Source organism: Leptopilina boulardi, unplaced genomic scaffold (genome assembly GCF_019393585.1).
Source record: "Leptopilina boulardi isolate dan_hultmark-lab unplaced genomic scaffold, ZJU_Lbou_2.1 LbouV2_216, whole genome shotgun sequence".
Classification (NCBI taxonomy): Eukaryota; Metazoa; Arthropoda; class Insecta; order Hymenoptera; family Figitidae; genus Leptopilina; species Leptopilina boulardi.
In genome coordinates, this window is record NW_026137770.1 from 2,942,449 (window position 1) to 2,960,534 (window position 18,086).

General features: G+C 25.8%; 2 protein-coding genes across 8 annotated transcripts; one reads left to right on the forward strand and one right to left on the reverse strand.

Moving 5' to 3' along the window:
* The first annotated feature begins 7 nt into the window (after window positions 1-7).
* LOC127279488 (uncharacterized) lies at window positions 8-9,527 on the forward strand. 3 transcript variants are annotated; one of them, XM_051301881.1, is made up of 9 exons: window positions 8-162; window positions 376-493; window positions 952-1,071; window positions 1,271-1,453; window positions 1,765-1,950; window positions 2,301-2,463; window positions 4,442-4,547; window positions 4,961-5,002; window positions 9,263-9,527. In XM_051301881.1, the coding sequence occupies exons 2-9, from the start codon at window positions 384-386 to the stop codon at window positions 9,265-9,267; spliced, it is 915 nt and encodes a 304-aa protein (XP_051157838.1). In that variant the 5' UTR covers window positions 8-162; window positions 376-383; the 3' UTR covers window positions 9,268-9,527. The 3 variants fall into 3 exon arrangements, with proteins under 3 accessions (XP_051157838.1, XP_051157837.1, XP_051157839.1); XM_051301880.1 differs by lacking the exon at window positions 9,263-9,527 and adding an exon at window positions 5,613-6,782; XM_051301882.1 differs by lacking the exons at window positions 376-493; window positions 9,263-9,527 and adding an exon at window positions 5,613-6,782 and having other exon boundaries at window positions 32-162.
* A 603-nt stretch (window positions 9,528-10,130) lies between these two features.
* Window positions 10,131-14,858, reverse strand: LOC127279487 (uncharacterized). 5 transcript variants are annotated; one of them, XM_051301874.1, is made up of 7 exons: window positions 14,609-14,858; window positions 12,700-13,009; window positions 11,466-12,069; window positions 11,065-11,124; window positions 10,841-10,968; window positions 10,469-10,665; window positions 10,131-10,370 (listed from the first exon to the last, which is right to left on the reverse strand). In XM_051301874.1, the coding sequence occupies exons 2-7, from the start codon at window positions 12,940-12,942 to the stop codon at window positions 10,289-10,291; spliced, it is 1,314 nt and encodes a 437-aa protein (XP_051157831.1). In that variant the 5' UTR covers window positions 12,943-13,009; window positions 14,609-14,858; the 3' UTR covers window positions 10,131-10,288. The 5 variants fall into 5 exon arrangements, with proteins under 5 accessions (XP_051157831.1, XP_051157835.1, XP_051157834.1 ...); XM_051301878.1 differs by having other exon boundaries at window positions 11,526-12,069; window positions 14,607-14,858; XM_051301877.1 differs by having other exon boundaries at window positions 11,068-11,124; window positions 14,607-14,858.
* Window positions 14,859-18,086: the final 3,228 nt, after the last annotated feature.

The following is an 18,086-nucleotide window of genomic DNA, read 5'->3' on the forward strand; positions in this document are numbered from 1 at the left end:
ATTGGTTAAAAATTATCTGAAGTGGGGGATTTCCGGTTTAGGTAGGGAGCATCACAGATCGATATTTCCTTTTCCGGCAACCGGCGTCCATTTTCTGTTGGCATCAATTCGTTAGACGCAAAAGTTTAAGCGTCTATAAATTATTTAATATTTAAATAAACCGTAAGTAAATTTTACATAAAATTGATTTGTGTAACAATGTTAGATATTTAAAAGTAACAAGTGAACATTATTGTCGTAACGTTGTTGTGCTTTTTATCGTTTATTTGTCGTGATTTTCATATACTACTATAGTGTTTGACTTATACAGTAATATTTTTTTTTTACTGTAACATTATCACGAGTTTAAAAAAAAATTTGTGAATTTTTTTTTAGACACAATAATGGATAGTGCACCAGCTCCCAGAGGTGGTGGTGGTGGTGGTGGTTTTCGTGGTCGAGGAGGACCTGGTGGACCTATGAGAGGACGCGGCGGTTTCGGGGAAAGAGGAAGGTTCGTTTTTTGCACTGTGTATATATGTATATAAAGCTATGGCATCTTCTCATTAAAAATAGATTCAATTTTAATGGTAATGGAAATATTTTACGCATTTATTTAGTATTTAATAAAAACAATTCTTAATAACGCATTTCAATTTTGAATGTGTTTGTTTACACGAGAGTGTTTTATATTTTTTCTATTTTTAATTAAAAACTAACTTATTCACTTATAATATTGATCCTTGTGTGTTTGTAACACTTTCTATATTTATTTGTAACTTTCACACTAAAGATAGCTTGAATTAACTAAAATCGATGAACTAGTTAAATATTTTTATCTGACATAGTTGAAAATTGATTTTTGGTACGAACTCTTTATTTTCTTTGCTTTCAATAATTTTTGTTTGAATTTATTTTTTGTTTTTTATTTTATGTTAATTTTATCGTGAGGTTAAATTGAATAATTTTCAGAGGTGGAATGATGCGAGGAGGTCGTGGAGGACCAGGAGGAATGCGTGGTGGACCACCTGGAATGAGAGGCAGAGGTGGACCCGGAGGAAGAGGTGGCAGAGGCGGTCACTTTCCACCAGGGTATAAATTTTTATTTAATTAATTTAAAAGAAAAAGGCAATTTAAATATTTCTTACACAATTCATGATTAATTTGTTATTTTATCATTTCTTTTTTAACTTTGAATCTATTTTTTATTTAAAATATCTTGGAATAATTATTTTGTTCTTTTATTCGAAAATAGTAAATTGAAGTTTTTACGAAATTTTATTGTTTTTAGAGGACCTGATCAGGCAGGAGGACCAGGAGGCGCTCCTTCGGGACCTATGGGAGGAGCACCAAGAGGAAGAGGTGGTGCAGGTGGTGGCTTCCGTGGACGAGGCGGTGGCTTTGGCAGGGGAGATAGCCGTGGAGGTGGCTTCAGAGGTCGCGGAGGAATGGACCGCGGTCGTGGTGGTTCCCGGTAAACAATTTTTTTTTAATATAGAATCAGACAAAAAAAATTATTCCTAAAAATTTTTTAAATACTAAAGAAAATATAAACTTTTTTTCTGAAAATCAGAATTTATTCATTTATTAAAGAATTATTGCAATTATTTTATTTAATGATGGTAAATAATTAATAAGAATCTTGATTATCGACGAATAATAAAAAATATTTTATTTAATTGTTAATAAGTATTTATTAATTATAATACGTATATTTATAAATTTATTAAAAATATCGAAAGGGTAATTTGCAAATTGGAATATAAATTAAAATTTAATTTGCAGAGGTGGACCTGGAGGTAGAGGAGGTCCAGGAGGCCGTGGCGGTTTTGGCGACCGTGGAAGGGGAGGACGAGGTGGACCCTCAAAACGAGGTGGAGGACCACCAGGAGCCAGCGGACCCCCAAAGAGGCCAAGATTTGAAAATCAAAGTGGACAGTCTGCCAATGGCTACGCATCTGCACCAATCAGGTAATTGTTAAAATGATTTTAATTTAATTATCGTTGATTCATTTTTTTTCTCTGTTAATTCTCATTATTTTTTTTTTTTTTTTGTAGAATTTTTAAAGTAATTTCTAATTTTTTTAATTTTTGCTTAACATTTTTTTTTTTTTACAAAATTGTAAGCTCGTACATTGTAATTAAATAAAAATAATAATAAACTTAATTATTTTTAATAAAAAAAAAAGTAATAATGTCAAATTTGTATTTTACTGAAGAGTTTTTTTTATGAATTTACAAATTTAACTTATAATAATAAGTGATAATCAGAGGTAATTAGAGAATAAATATATATTTTTTTCAATTTCTCTCCAATGTAGTCAAGGATATGGTGCAAGTTCAGGTAATGGATACGGAGGTGCTCCACAAGGACCGCCGCAGGCGGCGGGCTATGGTGCTAGTTATGGAGCTCAACCAGGGTATCCCCAATCTTATCAAGGTTATGAAAGTTATCAACAGCCAGCAGATTATGGGCAGTCTGCAGTAAGTTATCCAAAAATTTCATTTTTTATATATAGTAAAAACAATGGAAAATATCATTTATGCAGTTGACCATAAATAATTTACATATATTGAATTGTCAAAGTTGCGAGAGTATTCATTATCAATAGTTTTTAGCTGCTTTTAATTTAATATAAAGAGAATTTTTTTTTTTTTATTGTAAAACAAAAAGATAAGATGATATAATTTTAAAGAAGCTTTGAATTGCTCGATTTATTATAATATTTACGTTTTTCAATAATTGGGAGACTTGTTTATCAAAGCAATATTTGGATGATAGTGTGAGGGAAAATCTAGTTAGAATAATTAATTTCTTTAGAGATTTATTTACTCTTTAAATTAATTTAAAATAGCATGTTACAAAAATTAAAAGTATATATATGCAATTCCGAATCATAGGAGGAAATGAGTTTACAGAGAAAAACAATTATTGATAGAATCTTAACAAAGAAAGAAAAATTATTAATGATTTATAAATATTATAAATTGGTAATTAATATTTTGTATTTAAATTTAAATATTTGAGAATGTAGAAGAAAAAATGATTTTTAAATTTGAAAATCTTTTTGCCACTAAATATGAGATGAAAAAAAATATACTCAAAAGTTGACTTCAATTTTTAATAAATAATTCGTTTTCTGATTATTGAAAATAAAATTTAATGTAAAAACAAAGTTAAAAATCAAAAATTTCACTATTGTTGATTCAGGGTGTCTAAGGGATCGTTCACAAATATTACGTCACACGCTTAGGGGGGGGGGGTCTGTTGAATGTGTGACGACCTGTAGAAAAAATGGCGCTAATGTATAGAATAGTGTGTGACGTTGGGGGGGGGGGTTAAAAAATAATGAAAAATAGCGTGACGTAATATGTGAACGATCCCTAACGGTCAGGGAATTTCAGAAAATTTCATTCAAAGTCAGGGAAATTTCTGTAAATTTCTGCAAAAATTAAAATTTTTTGTGAATTTAAAAATTTTTAAATCTAAAAAAACTTGAATGGTTTTTATTACCATTTGTTACTACCATTAGAAATTAATTTATTGTTAAATATGTCAGTAACCATATTTTTGGCCAAAAAAAGCGGAAATAAGGTTATTAAAAAGTCTGAGAAAAATCAAAAAATGTCTGGGAAAAGTCAGGGAATTTTTTTATCAATCTTTGTTAGACACCCTGTGATTGATTTTTATTTTCTTTTTTTAAGCACTAATTATTTAGTGATTTAGTATTATTAAGAAAAAATTTATTTATTTCTTTTCATACTTCAGTCAAGTTGCAATTATTTTTATTTAGGAAGAACAAAATTTGTTCTTTTTACCAATCAAATGTTTTGAAATTGTTTACTCTGACAAAAAATATTTATTTTGAATAAGAAAGTTTGTTTTAAATAAAAATTTCCAAATATTAGAACAAAAAATGCAATGCATTCATTTTTAAAAAGAGAAAAAAAAATTACACGTTTCTAAAAACAATTATTTTTTCATCTAAGTCAATTATATTAAAGGTGTTTTGTTAATATCAAAAGAGAAAATAAGAAAAGAAATATTCTTACAATTTTTAATAAACAAACAAAAAAAAAGCAAAAATATTGTAACAAAATATAAAATATAATGGAAGTATGAAAATTAATTTTTTTTAGTATTTCAAAGTTATTTTTCTTTTCTTCTTGAGAAATAAGAACACACAGATTTACAGAAACGTGCAAAATTACAGAATTGAAAAAAAATTTTGTATAGGTGAACAAATATACCACTTTACTTTTCTTAGATTTTTTTTTATTTTTTGAAAAATAATTATAATGAGTATCAAGTACAATATTTTTATGATAATAGTCAATTAAGTAATTTATAAATTAATTTTACATTTATTTTAATTCAATTTTAAAGGATAATTCTAAACTATAAAGTCATAATTTGTGATTCTCTATTTATTGAATAATATAAATCAATAATTATAAATAGGGATACGCGGCTGCTGCACCAGATCCACGATATGGAGGAGCCCCAGCTGTTGCGTCCACCGGATATAGTGCTGATCCTTATGGCTATGGTAAACCAGCTGTCGCAGGTGAGAGATCCTCTTTTATCTAAATAATCTTAAAAATTTTCGATTATCTTGAATTTAAAAATTATTTTTCCTAAGTTATTTTTTTAAACGACATTTCTGATTTAAATTTTGAATTTCAAAATTTTTTATTTGAAAAATAATTTTTATCTTTATTTTTTAAAGATTTCTTTAAAATTCCTATAAATTAAAATTTTTTTTGTATAAAGTTACTATTAATTTCATTATTAAAAGGGGAAAATTGTTGAAAATATATTTTTTTAAATTCTTTAGTAAGTTTTGTTTTAAAAAAAGTTTTCTAATTTAATTTCATTGTACTTAAATTAATATTTATTAAAATTTTATCGTTTTAAAACAATTGTATAAATGAAGACACATATTAAGTTAATACAATTTTTTGTTGTTGAAATTTTTAGATTATACAACACAAGACAGCACATATGGAAAGCAGAGTTATGGTAAGTACTAAACATAAATTTGAAAAAATTAACTGATGCGAATTTTTTTTTTTAAATGTATTTAACCAAAAATTGAAAGAAAAATGCAATAATGACCAACAGAGGTGCATTTTTCCTACAAAAAAAAAATCAAATTAAAGTCCTGTGCTTTTTAGAATTAAAGAAATATATATATAAAAAGAAAAAAAAAAGCTGAGAGAATCTTGATCGAAATACGCAAAATTACGAAAGTCTCTAGGTGTACTATATTTACTTAACAAAACTAATTCAATTTCCCATAGTTTGAATAATTCAATAACGAAACTTCTATACCTATGTAATGATCTTTTATGAGTACTTCAATTTCAAAAGAGAGAGAAAATTAAAAAGCAAATAATACTCCCAGTTTATTCTGAGGAAGTAGGTATATTAATTTCTCTTAATATATGAACTTGAGGAGAATTTTTCTTAAATTTAAGTATTTATTGAATAGAAAAAAAAATGATAGTCGTGCGATCCTGAATTTTAAAAACGCAGGCTTACCTGAGTTTTAAAACAAGAATGCACAAAAAAAACATGATTCTAAAAAAAAAAGTAGGTGAAATTAGTCTTCCTGATTTGACATTTACAGATTCAAACTATTACTCTGGATATCCAAGCGCATAATAAACAGATATAACAAGTATCTGCTTAACAAAATGTTATGTACAGAAAAAAGAATAATGTACGAGTTAAATTGAATGGAGGAGAGCTGTGGTTGTTCGCAGGTGGCAGTGCTGGTTACCAAAACGCCCAGTTTCAGCGAAGCTTTCAAAAAACAAAAATTTTAATTAAAAAAAAAAAACAAAAAAAAAATTAAGGAAAAGAAACAAAATACAAAAAATATTTAGTAGTTAATTAAAAAAAATTTATCCCATTTTAATAATCGATCGAAATAATAAAGTGCGTGAGAAAATTAAATTTGTACATTAAGGAATGTTTGAGTAAATCTTTTTTTTCTTTCTTTTTTACTTACCTATGATTCTTATTTTTTTTTTCAATGTGATCTGATTTCCTTTATACACACACGCATATATAATATATTTAATAACAGAATCATAAATTTTAGTTAGCAATATTAGCAACTAATTTTTATTTTCGAAAATAAATGAAAAATCATTGTGCAGACAAAATTTTTTGTCAAATGTACAATGAATTTGCTCGGAGAAAGTATAAATGAGAGATTTTACATTTGACTTTCAGTAAAATTATTGTTTAATTTTTTTTTCTTTTTGTAGATTATAAGTTAATTCGCAAAATATTTCATTATTTGTTTCAAATTAAAAACATTTTCTTTAGGGACAATCTTACAAGTCATTGTAATATTAATTTTAATTATAAAACAAAGTGTATCTGTCCGTAAAATCGATTTTTTTTTCATTGTGAGAGCGTGCGAGCGAGAGAGAGAAAATTAAAAAAAAAATTTTATAATTCCCGCATAATTGTCATTTAATAATCAGTCGACTGTATACTACGTGTAGGATTTACGATAATTTTTAAACCGATTTTTTAAAAAGAAAAAAAAATAAAACTATTTTCATTGTTTTCTAGCATTTTGAACTGATAAACGAATTTCAGTGATTTAATGCTGCGTTCTTGATAAACGAAAAATAGAATAAAATCAGCTTTGTATATTTTAGTTTCAAAAAAGAGAATAATGTAGCGATTTTGTTTCTGAAATATGTTATTCAGAAGCGTTTTCAATGAGCAAATTGTATCTACAGACTCATTTACTAGTATTAAAGTATCACAAATTACATTATATTATTATAACTATTATTATTATTATTATTATTATTACCATTTTTACAATTATTGATATTAGGTCAATCACGTCAAAAATTAAATTTGAAAGAATAAGAGCGACTATGCAATTAAGTTTAAAAGAAAAACAGATTTTTTTTCTTTTTCTCAGTGTGAAAATTTTTATTTATAAATAAAAACGTATTCCGTTTTTATAGGGGAGAAAGAAAGACGGTCGATTAACTCTTTCTCTTTCTAGTATACAATAAAACAAAATGTTATTTATTAAGCCCCGCTTAAATCGTATGTGTAGCGACAATGTTGTATACAATAGAAAAAAAAAGAAAAAAAAAAAAAAATGGTAAACAAATCAAGATGACAATTAATTTTTCGCTTCCTGACCTGCACAAAATATTTATGTTTTTTTATACGTAAATATATCTATACATAATTTAATGACTAGGTAAACCAGCAACTGCTCTAGGGAAAAAACGGCGCAACCAATATTAATGGGCAACATTAATAATGAGATGTGTAAGCTTTTTAAACTTGAATGAACAAATCGAGCAACGTAGGTATTAAAAAAAAAATTTTGTTAAATTTGTGCCGATTTAATTATCGTTGTTTCTTTTTCTATATATATAATAGTTGTCTTTTTTTCGTATATCACATATATATTTTTCTTTATTCCATAATATTTAGTTTAAACAAATCACTATTAAAAAAAAAGCAGCTTTGGTTTTTAAGTAAATGACGAATTTTTTTTCCAAAAAGGCAAATTTTTGAGTGGCATTTTTTAAAAGAGAAATTTTTTGAAACAAAAAAAAAACAAGTTTATTCCACAGGCATTGAACAACAACCTGAGAATTTTATTCAGGAAAGTGAAATACTATTTACCAGCACTGGGACACATTTTTATTTGCGAAAAAAAATTTAGGCGTTTTTTATTAATTTATTTTAGGAATTTTTATGTTTATCTTTTTACTCATTTTCTTTTTTAAGGAGCTTAATTAAGTTTTTAATATTATTTATTAAGTTTTTAAGGCAGAACTTAGCTTCATTTTCCAAGGTAAAATTATTTTTTTAAACATGAGATATTTTACCTTGAAATTTTAGAAGTTTAATCTGATTTTTTTTAGAAAAAGATTGTGTTTCTTTTTTAATTAATGATAATAAGGTATGTTTGTGAAAAATTTTTTACTACCCCTTTTTAATTATTTTCCTTTCAAAAAAAGTTCCTCTACAGCAATTTGAGTCGAAAGTTTAGTTAATGCTGAAAATTGGATATATTTTTAAAAATTATTGTCCACAGGAAAGTTAAATAATAAATATTTAATAACTTATAAAATAGTTATAACTTGTAGTAATTAAATATTAACTTAATTTTTTATTTAATTTAAAAAAAAATTGTTTTTGGCATTAACTTTTTTGACAATGATTGTCGAAGGTGAACTACCTTAATACTTTCCTTGTAAAAATTTAATTTCGTTGTCAAATGATAGACAATGTTTTTTTTCTTATAACAAATAAGAAAATCAGAGATTTAACAAAGAAATCACAGCAAGTAAACGCAGCAAAATATGAGTTGAGAATTATTAAAAAAAAAAAAAAAAAAAAAAAAAAAAAAAAAAAAAAAAATAGAGAAAAATAGAGAAAAAGGATAAAGAAGGTAGATTTGTACCCTTAAAATCGAAATAAAAGCTCGAGTAAACCTCAGATGAAACTCAGGTGAGTAAACAATGAATAAGTATCTATCCGCTCTTTCTTTGTACAAATTTTAACCAAAGCGAAATTACAATATTTTAGAAGCGCGTCTCTCAATAATTAACTTATATATTCCACTCAATCAAAAATAAAAGAATGCGTTTTTTAAAATTAATTTTTCAATAATCAGCCAAAATGCGATCGCTGAAATATTTTTAAATAAGGATAATCATGAAATGACAATTTTTTCAATAACAAAGTAAAGCGGCACATTTTATTTGAAAAACGAAAAAAAACCTTATTCGATGTACTATACACGATATGAAATGAAAAATAAATAGGTAAAAAAAAAACAATTCGATACGAAACTTAAAATTTTGTTTCTGTGTATATAAAGCGCGAGAATGAGAACAAAAGCTAATAAAGGTTTTATAAAGGAAATAAAAAAAATATATTTTTTAGGAAATTTGCCTCAATAGTTAAACAAAAAAAAAAAAAAAAAATAGTAATTAAAATGAAATATTCAATTTAGGTACACAAGTAGTTAGATTTCAAGATTCCCGTTTGAATTAATTAAAAGAAAAAAAAAAAAAAAAAAAGAAAACTCTTAGGCAGAATTATAGAAAAAAGAAATATATGTAGAAATTTATATTGTTAATTAATGACAATCCTGCCAAGGAGTTCTGGTTTTTTTCTGTAGTAGTAAACAGTTCCTTTTTTTTTTACTTTTTGATTCAATTTTTTTTTGTTTTATGAAATTTATAGATGTGTTCTATATCGTTGATTTCTGTTTAGGATGACAGTGAGATTGTGAGATGTTGGCCACATCGTATGAAAATGAGCTCTTTCCAATGCCACATGACTGGCTGTGATAATGAAAAGGATATCCAGGATTACAATTCAGGACCAAGAAGTCTGTGACAGTGTCTTCGTTAAATGCTAAAAAGGTAGAGAATCGATTGTTTATTTTGTTAAAATTTTTACGAAATAATATACGTCGTTATAAAACATGAAATATAAATATATATACATATACTTTTTAATAAAGTCTTCCATGAAATATGAATTGTGTCCTTCTTTAAGGAAAGGCGAGTTCAATTTTTAATTTTAACTTTTTTCTTTAAGTTACTATAGATTTATTCATTTCTTTACTTTTCCTTTATTGTTTTTTATATTTTATTTTCATTTTGTTATTTTATGGATATTTATATTTATATTTTATATTTCTGTTATTAATTTCCACTTTCAATTAAAAGATATAGTTTACCTAACAGTGTCAAATATTTTTATTATTAAAAAATTTTTTTTTTTAATTTTGTAACATTAATTTTTCAGACAATCCCTAGGTAAACTATTTTTAAATACTTTAATTAAGAATTTAATGAATTTTTTTTTCTTCCAAAGAAATGAAAAAAATTAATTTCAGCCTCAATTTTTTGTTATTTTACATCCTTATTATTTTACTTATAAAAAATATAATACAATAGAAATTACAAGAATGTAACGTTGAGTTTCTTTTTACAAAGATAAAATAATAACTTGCCTTATTAGAATTTAAATCTTAAACATTGATTCTAACGTAAAAAAAAAAATTATTGTTTGGCAGTTTAAATCACTTTGTCGATATTAAGATGAAGAAATAAATTGTAACGTGAAACAATAATTGGAAAATTTAATATTTTCTATATTATATATATAGAAAACAAAAAATAAACTATCACAATATTTTATGACGACGAAACTTAAAAATATGATCATTGGAATGCACAATGATTTATAATACAAATGGATTTTGTTTTCTTTTTTTCAATATTGCTGTTTTTATGATAATCTTCTTTTTTGAGTATCACTCGATAAAAGGGCAATTTGAATGTAACTGTGACCCTCGCGAAGATTTATTAATCTAAAACAGATTTTTAAATAAAACAATTATTTAAAAATTGAGATTCAATGCAGTTTAATTCGTTTTGATTTTAATATAAATTTATTTCATTTTTATACCTATTACGTTCTTGTTGCTGTAATCGCAATCGATCTCCTCTCTTTAGTAGAATTATTATACTCGTATGACAAGAAACTTCTGTAACTGTCTCAGCCGAAACTGTCGCACATTTTGCAAGTCTTTGCGGTATTGACGAACCCTCGGAACTCAAAAGAATCCAATATGAATAATTCGTTGATTCACCAAAGTAAAATATCTGCAAAATAAATTATTTCTTTAAATTATTAAACTGTAGATGAAAATTTTGCCAGAAATAGCAAAACATGTTTTTCGATTGGCTCTAAATTGAAAATAATTGATTTAATATTAAATCAAAAAAAAAAAAAAAAAAAAAAAAAGAATTGAGAATTATAATATTTTTTATTAATTACCTGTGTAGAGATCATGTATAGGCCGTTAGTGGTAACTTCAATGGACTTTTCATTCTCGACTAGATGAAACTTGTTGAAATTATAGCGTGATTCGTTTCTCGTACTTTTCACCCACGGCCCGATGTAAACTGCAGTAAGATAGGGTTTTTCATATAAAAAAAAGATTACATGCACAAAACGCCAAAATACTGCAATTAGCGCAAGAACTGACGACTTATACTAACTACCTGAGTCAGTCACGAATTGCTCGGGTTGGGCTCCAACAAAAGTTGCTATCCAAGGCCCTGAAAAATAATTTTCTTTCACTAATTTTTTTTTTCCATTTTTAAAATTTAATTTCGAAAAAAGATTATAAAAATACAGTTTTTCTTCAATTTAATTCTATTCTTTAATATTTAATTTTTCAACAAAAGAGTTTTGAATAAAGAAGTAAATTAAAAAATTTTTTAACAGTCCAAAATGGAGAAATTAAATAAAAAAAAAAAGAAATAAATTCGAGTTAAAATATTGAAAAAACTGTTTTGAATAATCTTACGAAAGTTTTGAAATTAATTGAAAAAGAATTTTATATTTAAGAGGGAAGCGAAAGATAAATAAAATTAATAAAAATCACGACAAAATGTACCCAATCGCCTGCGACTGCGTTTGGGCCTCCCTTTGTTTTTGTTCTTTCTCGCCTCTTTACCTCTTCCTTCATCTCTGCGTGCTCGAGACGTTCTATATTCGCTACTCTCCAAGTCAGCATCCTCATCGTTAATATCATCATCGTCGTTGTCATCGTCATCATCATCATCATAATCACTTTTATCATTTTCGAGCAAGAAATCCACATCTGTTGAATTTCTTTTTTTTTCCATTAATAAAGACCTTCGAATTCTTAAACTCTTTTTTCTTCTAGTAAACTTGGAACTTTCATTTTCGAGACTTTGAACATTGTCTTTTTCTTTATTCTCAATATTTATCCTCTCATTTTTAAATTCACTGCTGGAATTTGGATTTTTCTCCATTTCTTTTTCATTTTGTTTCTTTAAATTCTCAACAACTATTTCGCGCGAAGGAATTTGAGTGACTTGAATAAAATGATTATTGAAATCTCTTCTCGTGAATCTTTTCAAATCCTTTGCGTTCATTTGAAATCTCTCGTATGATCGTTGAAGGAAATTACAATTTTTATCTAATTTATCGTATTTCAACATTAATATCACAAGGTTTGCATTCATGTCGTTTATCTGAAAGAATGGAGAAACAAAAATTAGTATAAAAAAAACTTAGAAAGTCGAGAGAGTAAAATGTAAAATTTACATATTCGTATATTTTACTTTCACCTTTTTTTTTTTGCATATAATAAGAATTTGGTGGAAGTTTGAAAATTTTGCTAAATTAATAATATATATTATATATGTGGAAAAACAAAGGAAGAAAATTTCGATTAACGCGAATGCGTAATGAAAATGATCTGAGTCAGATAAAAATATTTTTTTACACAATTTACTGTGTGCAAATTGTTTCCTTTTAGATTAACAAAAGTTTCGTCACACAGAAACGTGACTTTGGCAAGTTCAAAAAGGAATAGAAAAAAAATACTTAAACGATTTCCCTTGCCTTATGGAGATAAGTCTATTAAGCGTATTATATTTATTTTTTCCGAAGAAAGGAAAATAATAGCAAGATCACCTTGTCTTTTTATCTTTGATACGTTTGTTTTATTTACAAAAGTCAATGAAATCTGTTAATTTTAATTTAATTTCAATCAGTTAAGTTTATATGAAAATTTAATTCTATGAAATTGATTTCTGATTTTTATTAATGACTAAAATGAATTTTATTTTAATTAAATTTTATGGATCCTTAAATAATACCTGAACTTGTAAGGCGCGAATTTCTCCTTTCAAATGAGAGAACACAACTGCAAATGCAACCACTAAAATGAAAATCAGAAGATTTTTTATCCTCTGAATAAATTGTAATTTCTTTGATCCAGATAGAGTAACATTCATATCCACATTCCACTCAATGAGGTTCGTTCTATTTTCTAATAAGGGATCCTTGACTAAAACTTTGATATCATTTTTCGGAGCATCCATTTTCAGGTTTGTGTCCATTCCCTCGATTTTAATAATTTTTCTAACTTGTTGCACTTTCGAGTCATGCGTTTAATGACTTTTTAACCTGAAAAATATGAATTAAATAATTAATTTAATAAAAAATCTTTACTTAAAAAATTAATTAGCTAAAATTAAAAAATTGTAATTTTATTTAAAAATTTATTTTCTTTGGACAAAGAGAGTAAAATATTTATTGATTAATTAAAATATTAATTTGAAATAAATTGGACAATTAATATAATAGATAATTATCAGACCATACGATATATATGTGTGTAAAATATCATTTATCTCTATAATACATGTTATCAAAATGCTTATCATATTATGAGAACATAAGGTACGTTGCATTGGGGAATGTAAACAAATCTTTAGCAAGTAATACATCATTAAAAAATTGTAATTTCTTTTTTTAAAAATTATTTCATTACAGGAAATAAAAATATTTAACATTGTCAGGTCTTTTTTAAATAAATTAATTCAACTTTTGTTTATTAAAATATTTATTTTTAATTTATATGCGACTAAATACACTTATGTTGTGTGATAATATTTTTCAATGGAACTGTAATCATTCGTCACTATATTTCGTCCAATCATGATTAAAACATTTCATTCATAACTTAATTCAAATTGTGTCAAGTGTGAAATTTTTATCCACAAACATTATACATAATTCGGAGAAAAAAAAATTATACCAAGTAATTTTTATAAAAGTATTTATAAATAATTAAAAGTAATTTAATTTTAGAAAATATTGATACATTTTACATTTTGTTTTTGAATCTAGTTAAAGTTAATTATTTTTTAAAAATGAAAATTCAAATAATTGTTGAAAAATTCTTTTAAAAAAAAGTATTTTTTGAAATAAAGATGAAGAGCACTTTTATTAATTACTTCTAATTAAATTACGAAGCACATTCTAATCGAACGATCAATTAGCGATTATTCTTATCAAAACCATAATAACAACTTCCGGATTTGGTTACATAAAAAATTTTGAAAAAAAACAAAAAATAAATTTAAAATTAAAAGAAATTATTCTTTCACTAACTTCTTGAGAGAACAAGAGATGAAAGTTGTGATAATTTTTCCGGACCAACTGTGTTCTAAAAATAATTCAATTCGAATTCATGTAAATTCGCTTATAATCCACAGAAACAACAGTTACACGCGCGGTAAAAAGTTTCAGAACCGGTTCAAATTAAAATTATCAAAACTGATCGCTGATGAAAAAAAAAAGAAATTTAAAAAAAAAAATTATTATTTTTCTATTCCAAGTTCTCGTTCACTCGGAATCCGTAACAATACTGACTTGATTCTCATTTCTATGTGTCACACTTTGGAATCTTTGCTCCAGAAAAAGCAAAAGTGCGAAAGTATCACATATCTTTTCCCGAATATTTATAAGTATTATTATACAACATATATTCGAGGGAGAAAAGTAATTTATTAAGCGTTTGCATTCCAAGAAAGGACGCAGTTAGAAATAGCGGTACCAATGCACCGGTTTTGATAAGAAATTTTTTTTTTTCAATTTTTCATTTGACAATTTTTTTTTAAATTATTCTTTTCTTTAAAATTTTCAGGTGGAGATTTTTTTTCTTTTTGAAGAGAGGATTTTCTGTTTTTTTTTTTTTTTTTTTTTTTTAAGTACTCACACGCATTTCTGGTTCCCCATAGATGTGAAAACGATCCACGATATATGTGGCGTGGACGCCGTGAATTTTGCCTCACGAGAAACTCTTGGTAACATAAGCTTCGCCTTCAAGTCCCATCTTTTGTTTACTATATGCTGAGCCTGCTGCGAGAGAGAATTTTGCCTCCTCCACAACACACGCGGAGTAAGTTCCGACCGGTTCGTCGCGGAGGCAAACGGTGTTCGACTGCCAACTGCTGAAATCCCTAGGTCAGTGGTTGCCAGTCTTACGCGACCGTAGGAGGGTACAAAAACCGTACGTGTTGGAATTTCAACCTGAGATCAGATTTTCATTTCTTTATAATACACACAAGACCCTGCCCCCGGGAATCTCGTTGCCTTTTTTATTCTTTTTTTTTTCTTTGGTTTCCCTTTGCAAAGACTCGACAATTATTTATCTCGAAACACATAAAGCACGATGTGGATATATCAAAATTCTACAACTGCCAATTTCGAGAAGATAATTTATTAATGAATTAAAAAAAAAATAGTTTATCGTATTTTTGAATGAAATTACGATTATTTGGAGAAAAAAAGAAATACATTTTTACACATTAATCGGTTTGCGAATTTTTTTTTTTCATTTTATTTTCTTTATTTTTTAAATTAATTTTCAATTATTTAGAAAAAATAATAGCCATTTTTTTCATATTAATCGGTTCGCGAATTTATAAATGTTACAATTTAGTTAAAATATTTTTAAATTAAAGAATTTTCAATTCATCCAATTTAGTTTCAACTGGAAAAAATAATTTAATTCAATTTTGAAAAATTACTTTCAATATTTTTAATAATTTCATTATGAATGGATTATAGAATAACTATGAAAAAAGAAATCATATGTTTTTTCTAAAATTTCTGCCTCGAAGAGACAATTCAATTTCCTTCGATTGAATTCGATAAATTCATGATTTGAATATTTTCCAATTTCTGAAAATTTCCCACTGCAAAACTAAACAAGATTTTGAAACCTTGAGTACGATTCCATTCACTCAGGCATATTTATTTATAAAACCGAAAGTTTATAATCTGAAATTATGCATTCATATAATATATTAACAGGGAAAAATTGATATATGAATATAGTTTTTATTATACTTAATTTTGTTAATCTTTGAAAAAAATGTTTTTCATTTATATTAAAAATTGATTATTGTAAAAATTTCTATTATATTTAAAATTTATTATTATTTTTGAAATTATAATAATTTGTAAAATTTTCATTTTTCACTCTCAATTTCTGTATTATTTGCTTTTTATCTCGTATGGCACCTTTCACGCTATATTGATAAGTGACCATTAACTGTTAAGTGAGATTGAAAATTTCACAATATTTACAACCACATTTTTTTTTTTTTTTGGTGAAACAAAAAAGATAGATTTAAGTTTTTTTCACTTCCGAATAGATTCGATGGTTTAAATGAATAAAATTCGACATTAAACCAATTTTACGTTATTTGTGAATTTGAAAAAAGTCATTAAAATAGATTTTAGTTGTATATTTAAGAAACTAAACTATACAAAAGTCGTATTTCAAACTCGTTTCCAAGGCTCTTGCAATCTTTTATGTAAAATCGACCCGTTACCCCAAAAAAAAGTCTTAGGGATTTCAGGTTCCTAATTTTTAAACGAAATTGGCAGTTCTACATCTACCTGGTTTCTAATATATTTCTAATAAAAAAATCGCTTATAAGTTGTTATAAATAAAAAATATATAAAAAGAATATTAAAAAAAATTTAAACAATTTTAGCCAAAACTGAAAAAAGTAGTTTTTGATTTTTCAATTTACATTGAAAAAAATTTGGTTCAATATTTCCTATCTTTATTCTACATTAAAATTTTGTTCTTAAATTTAAATCACATTTTTCGAATTTATAAATTTAATTTTTGGAATTTAATTTTTTGATAAGATTTTCTTCTTCTTTTATTAGTTTAGAGATCTCGTTTTTTCTTTTTGCGCATATTCAATTCCTCGAGCACAAAACACTTGACTCGCAGCAAAGGTCGATTAACAAGTGACATTTTCAATTTAAATCTCAGTGTAATATCGGTCATTCGCATTAATGTATATATTTACATATAATAGACTCTCGATCTAGATACATAATTTAAGAATTATTTAAACAAAAAAAAAAACAATCTATTTTGTCTGTATATCAAACAAATTTCAACCGATTTGATTCACAATTTATTTGACCGTGCACAATTTACAAACAATTACACTCTATACTGGTAAATTGATTTTAATTTAACTACAGATTCTTTCTAGTTGTTTTATCAATGAGGACAAAAGAAAGGGTTCAACGACTTGATAAAATCTATTTTTAGTTATGAACAATGTAAAAATTGTCAAATTTCAAAAAAAAAACATGTCTTTTCTGTCACTAGAATAAAAAATTGATAGCGCTATTTTTTATGAAATGTTTTTTAATTTATACACGTAATTAATTATTATTTTGATATAGAAATTTCAAGTAATTTACGAGTAAAAAAGAGGAAAAATTTTTTCAATCTTTTCTCAGAGAAACGTTTTTAGCTTGAAAAATTAATATCCTTGACATATGTTACATATATTCTAATAAAATTGCACTGACCACAAATATCTATATCATTAGATAAAACATGATGAATTCTTAATAAGAGACAAAAGAAATAAATTTTTTTTTTTTTTTTATAAAAATTCTCATTTTGCTGATGGCCCACATTTCTCTACTATGACCCATTTAATTTCAATTATGATATCACTTTTGTATGTTCACATATAAATAGTATATATAATGTAATAAAATATTTAACTATGATCGTTAATTTATAAAAAGAAAATGTAAAGATCTTCTTCTGTGAAAAAATTGATGACAGTGGAATTTTATCAAAGTGATGTCAGCAATTGTTCTTCTTATTGTCACTTTTACTAGAATTAAAAAATTATAATATAATTAACAATTTATTGCATTTTATTCGTGAGGAGAAATTTAATAATTTTTCTTGGGAAATTTCCGCAAAATATTTACATGTAAATTCTTATCTAATCAGAAATATGTAAAAATATCAGTTTTTTAAAAGTTTAAAAATTTTTCGTAATTGTCTTTCTTTAATTACACAGGCCTACAAATTTTAGACCCAGAAACCGGAATAGTCATTTCCGATGTAACTTATCACGCTAAATCCAAAAATGACAAGCAAATTGCTCTATCACGTCAGCATTTTGAGATATTCTAACCTTAAAGTGTAAAAATTGCCGTTTTTGGCAATATTTGATACTCTATAAAATCGACAAAAATTTTGTTTAATCATTCGTCCAAATTTCAAAAGAAAGTATTATATTTCCCCTTTCAAAATTTTCTTGGCTCGATCTGATCCAATTTTTTTTCTCAGAAATACAGCCATTTGCGTTTTACATTGCATGAACTAAAATCCCTTTAAAAAAGAAAAATAAATTGC

Excerpts from the sequence above, each read along its gene's own strand:
- LOC127279488 (XM_051301880.1), top strand. The coding sequence starts at position 384 with ATGGATAGTGCACCAGCTCCCAGAGGTGGTGGTGGTGGTGGTGGTTTT. Across the intron at positions 1,951-2,300 it reads TACGCATCTGCACCAATCAG|TCAAGGATATGGTGCAAGTT; the intron begins GTAATTGTTAAA and ends TCTCCAATGTAG. Across the intron at positions 4,548-4,960 it reads TGGTAAACCAGCTGTCGCAG|ATTATACAACACAAGACAGC; the intron begins GTGAGAGATCCT and ends TGAAATTTTTAG.
- LOC127279487 (XM_051301874.1), bottom strand. The coding sequence starts at position 12,942 with ATGGACACAAACCTGAAAATGGATGCTCCGAAAAATGATATCAAAGTT. Across the intron at positions 12,070-12,699 it reads TTCGCGCCTTACAAGTTCAG|ATAAACGACATGAATGCAAA; the intron begins GTATTATTTAAG and ends CCATTCTTTCAG. Across the intron at positions 11,125-11,465 it reads ACGCAGTCGCAGGCGATTGG|GGCCTTGGATAGCAACTTTT; the intron begins GTACATTTTGTC and ends ATTATTTTTCAG.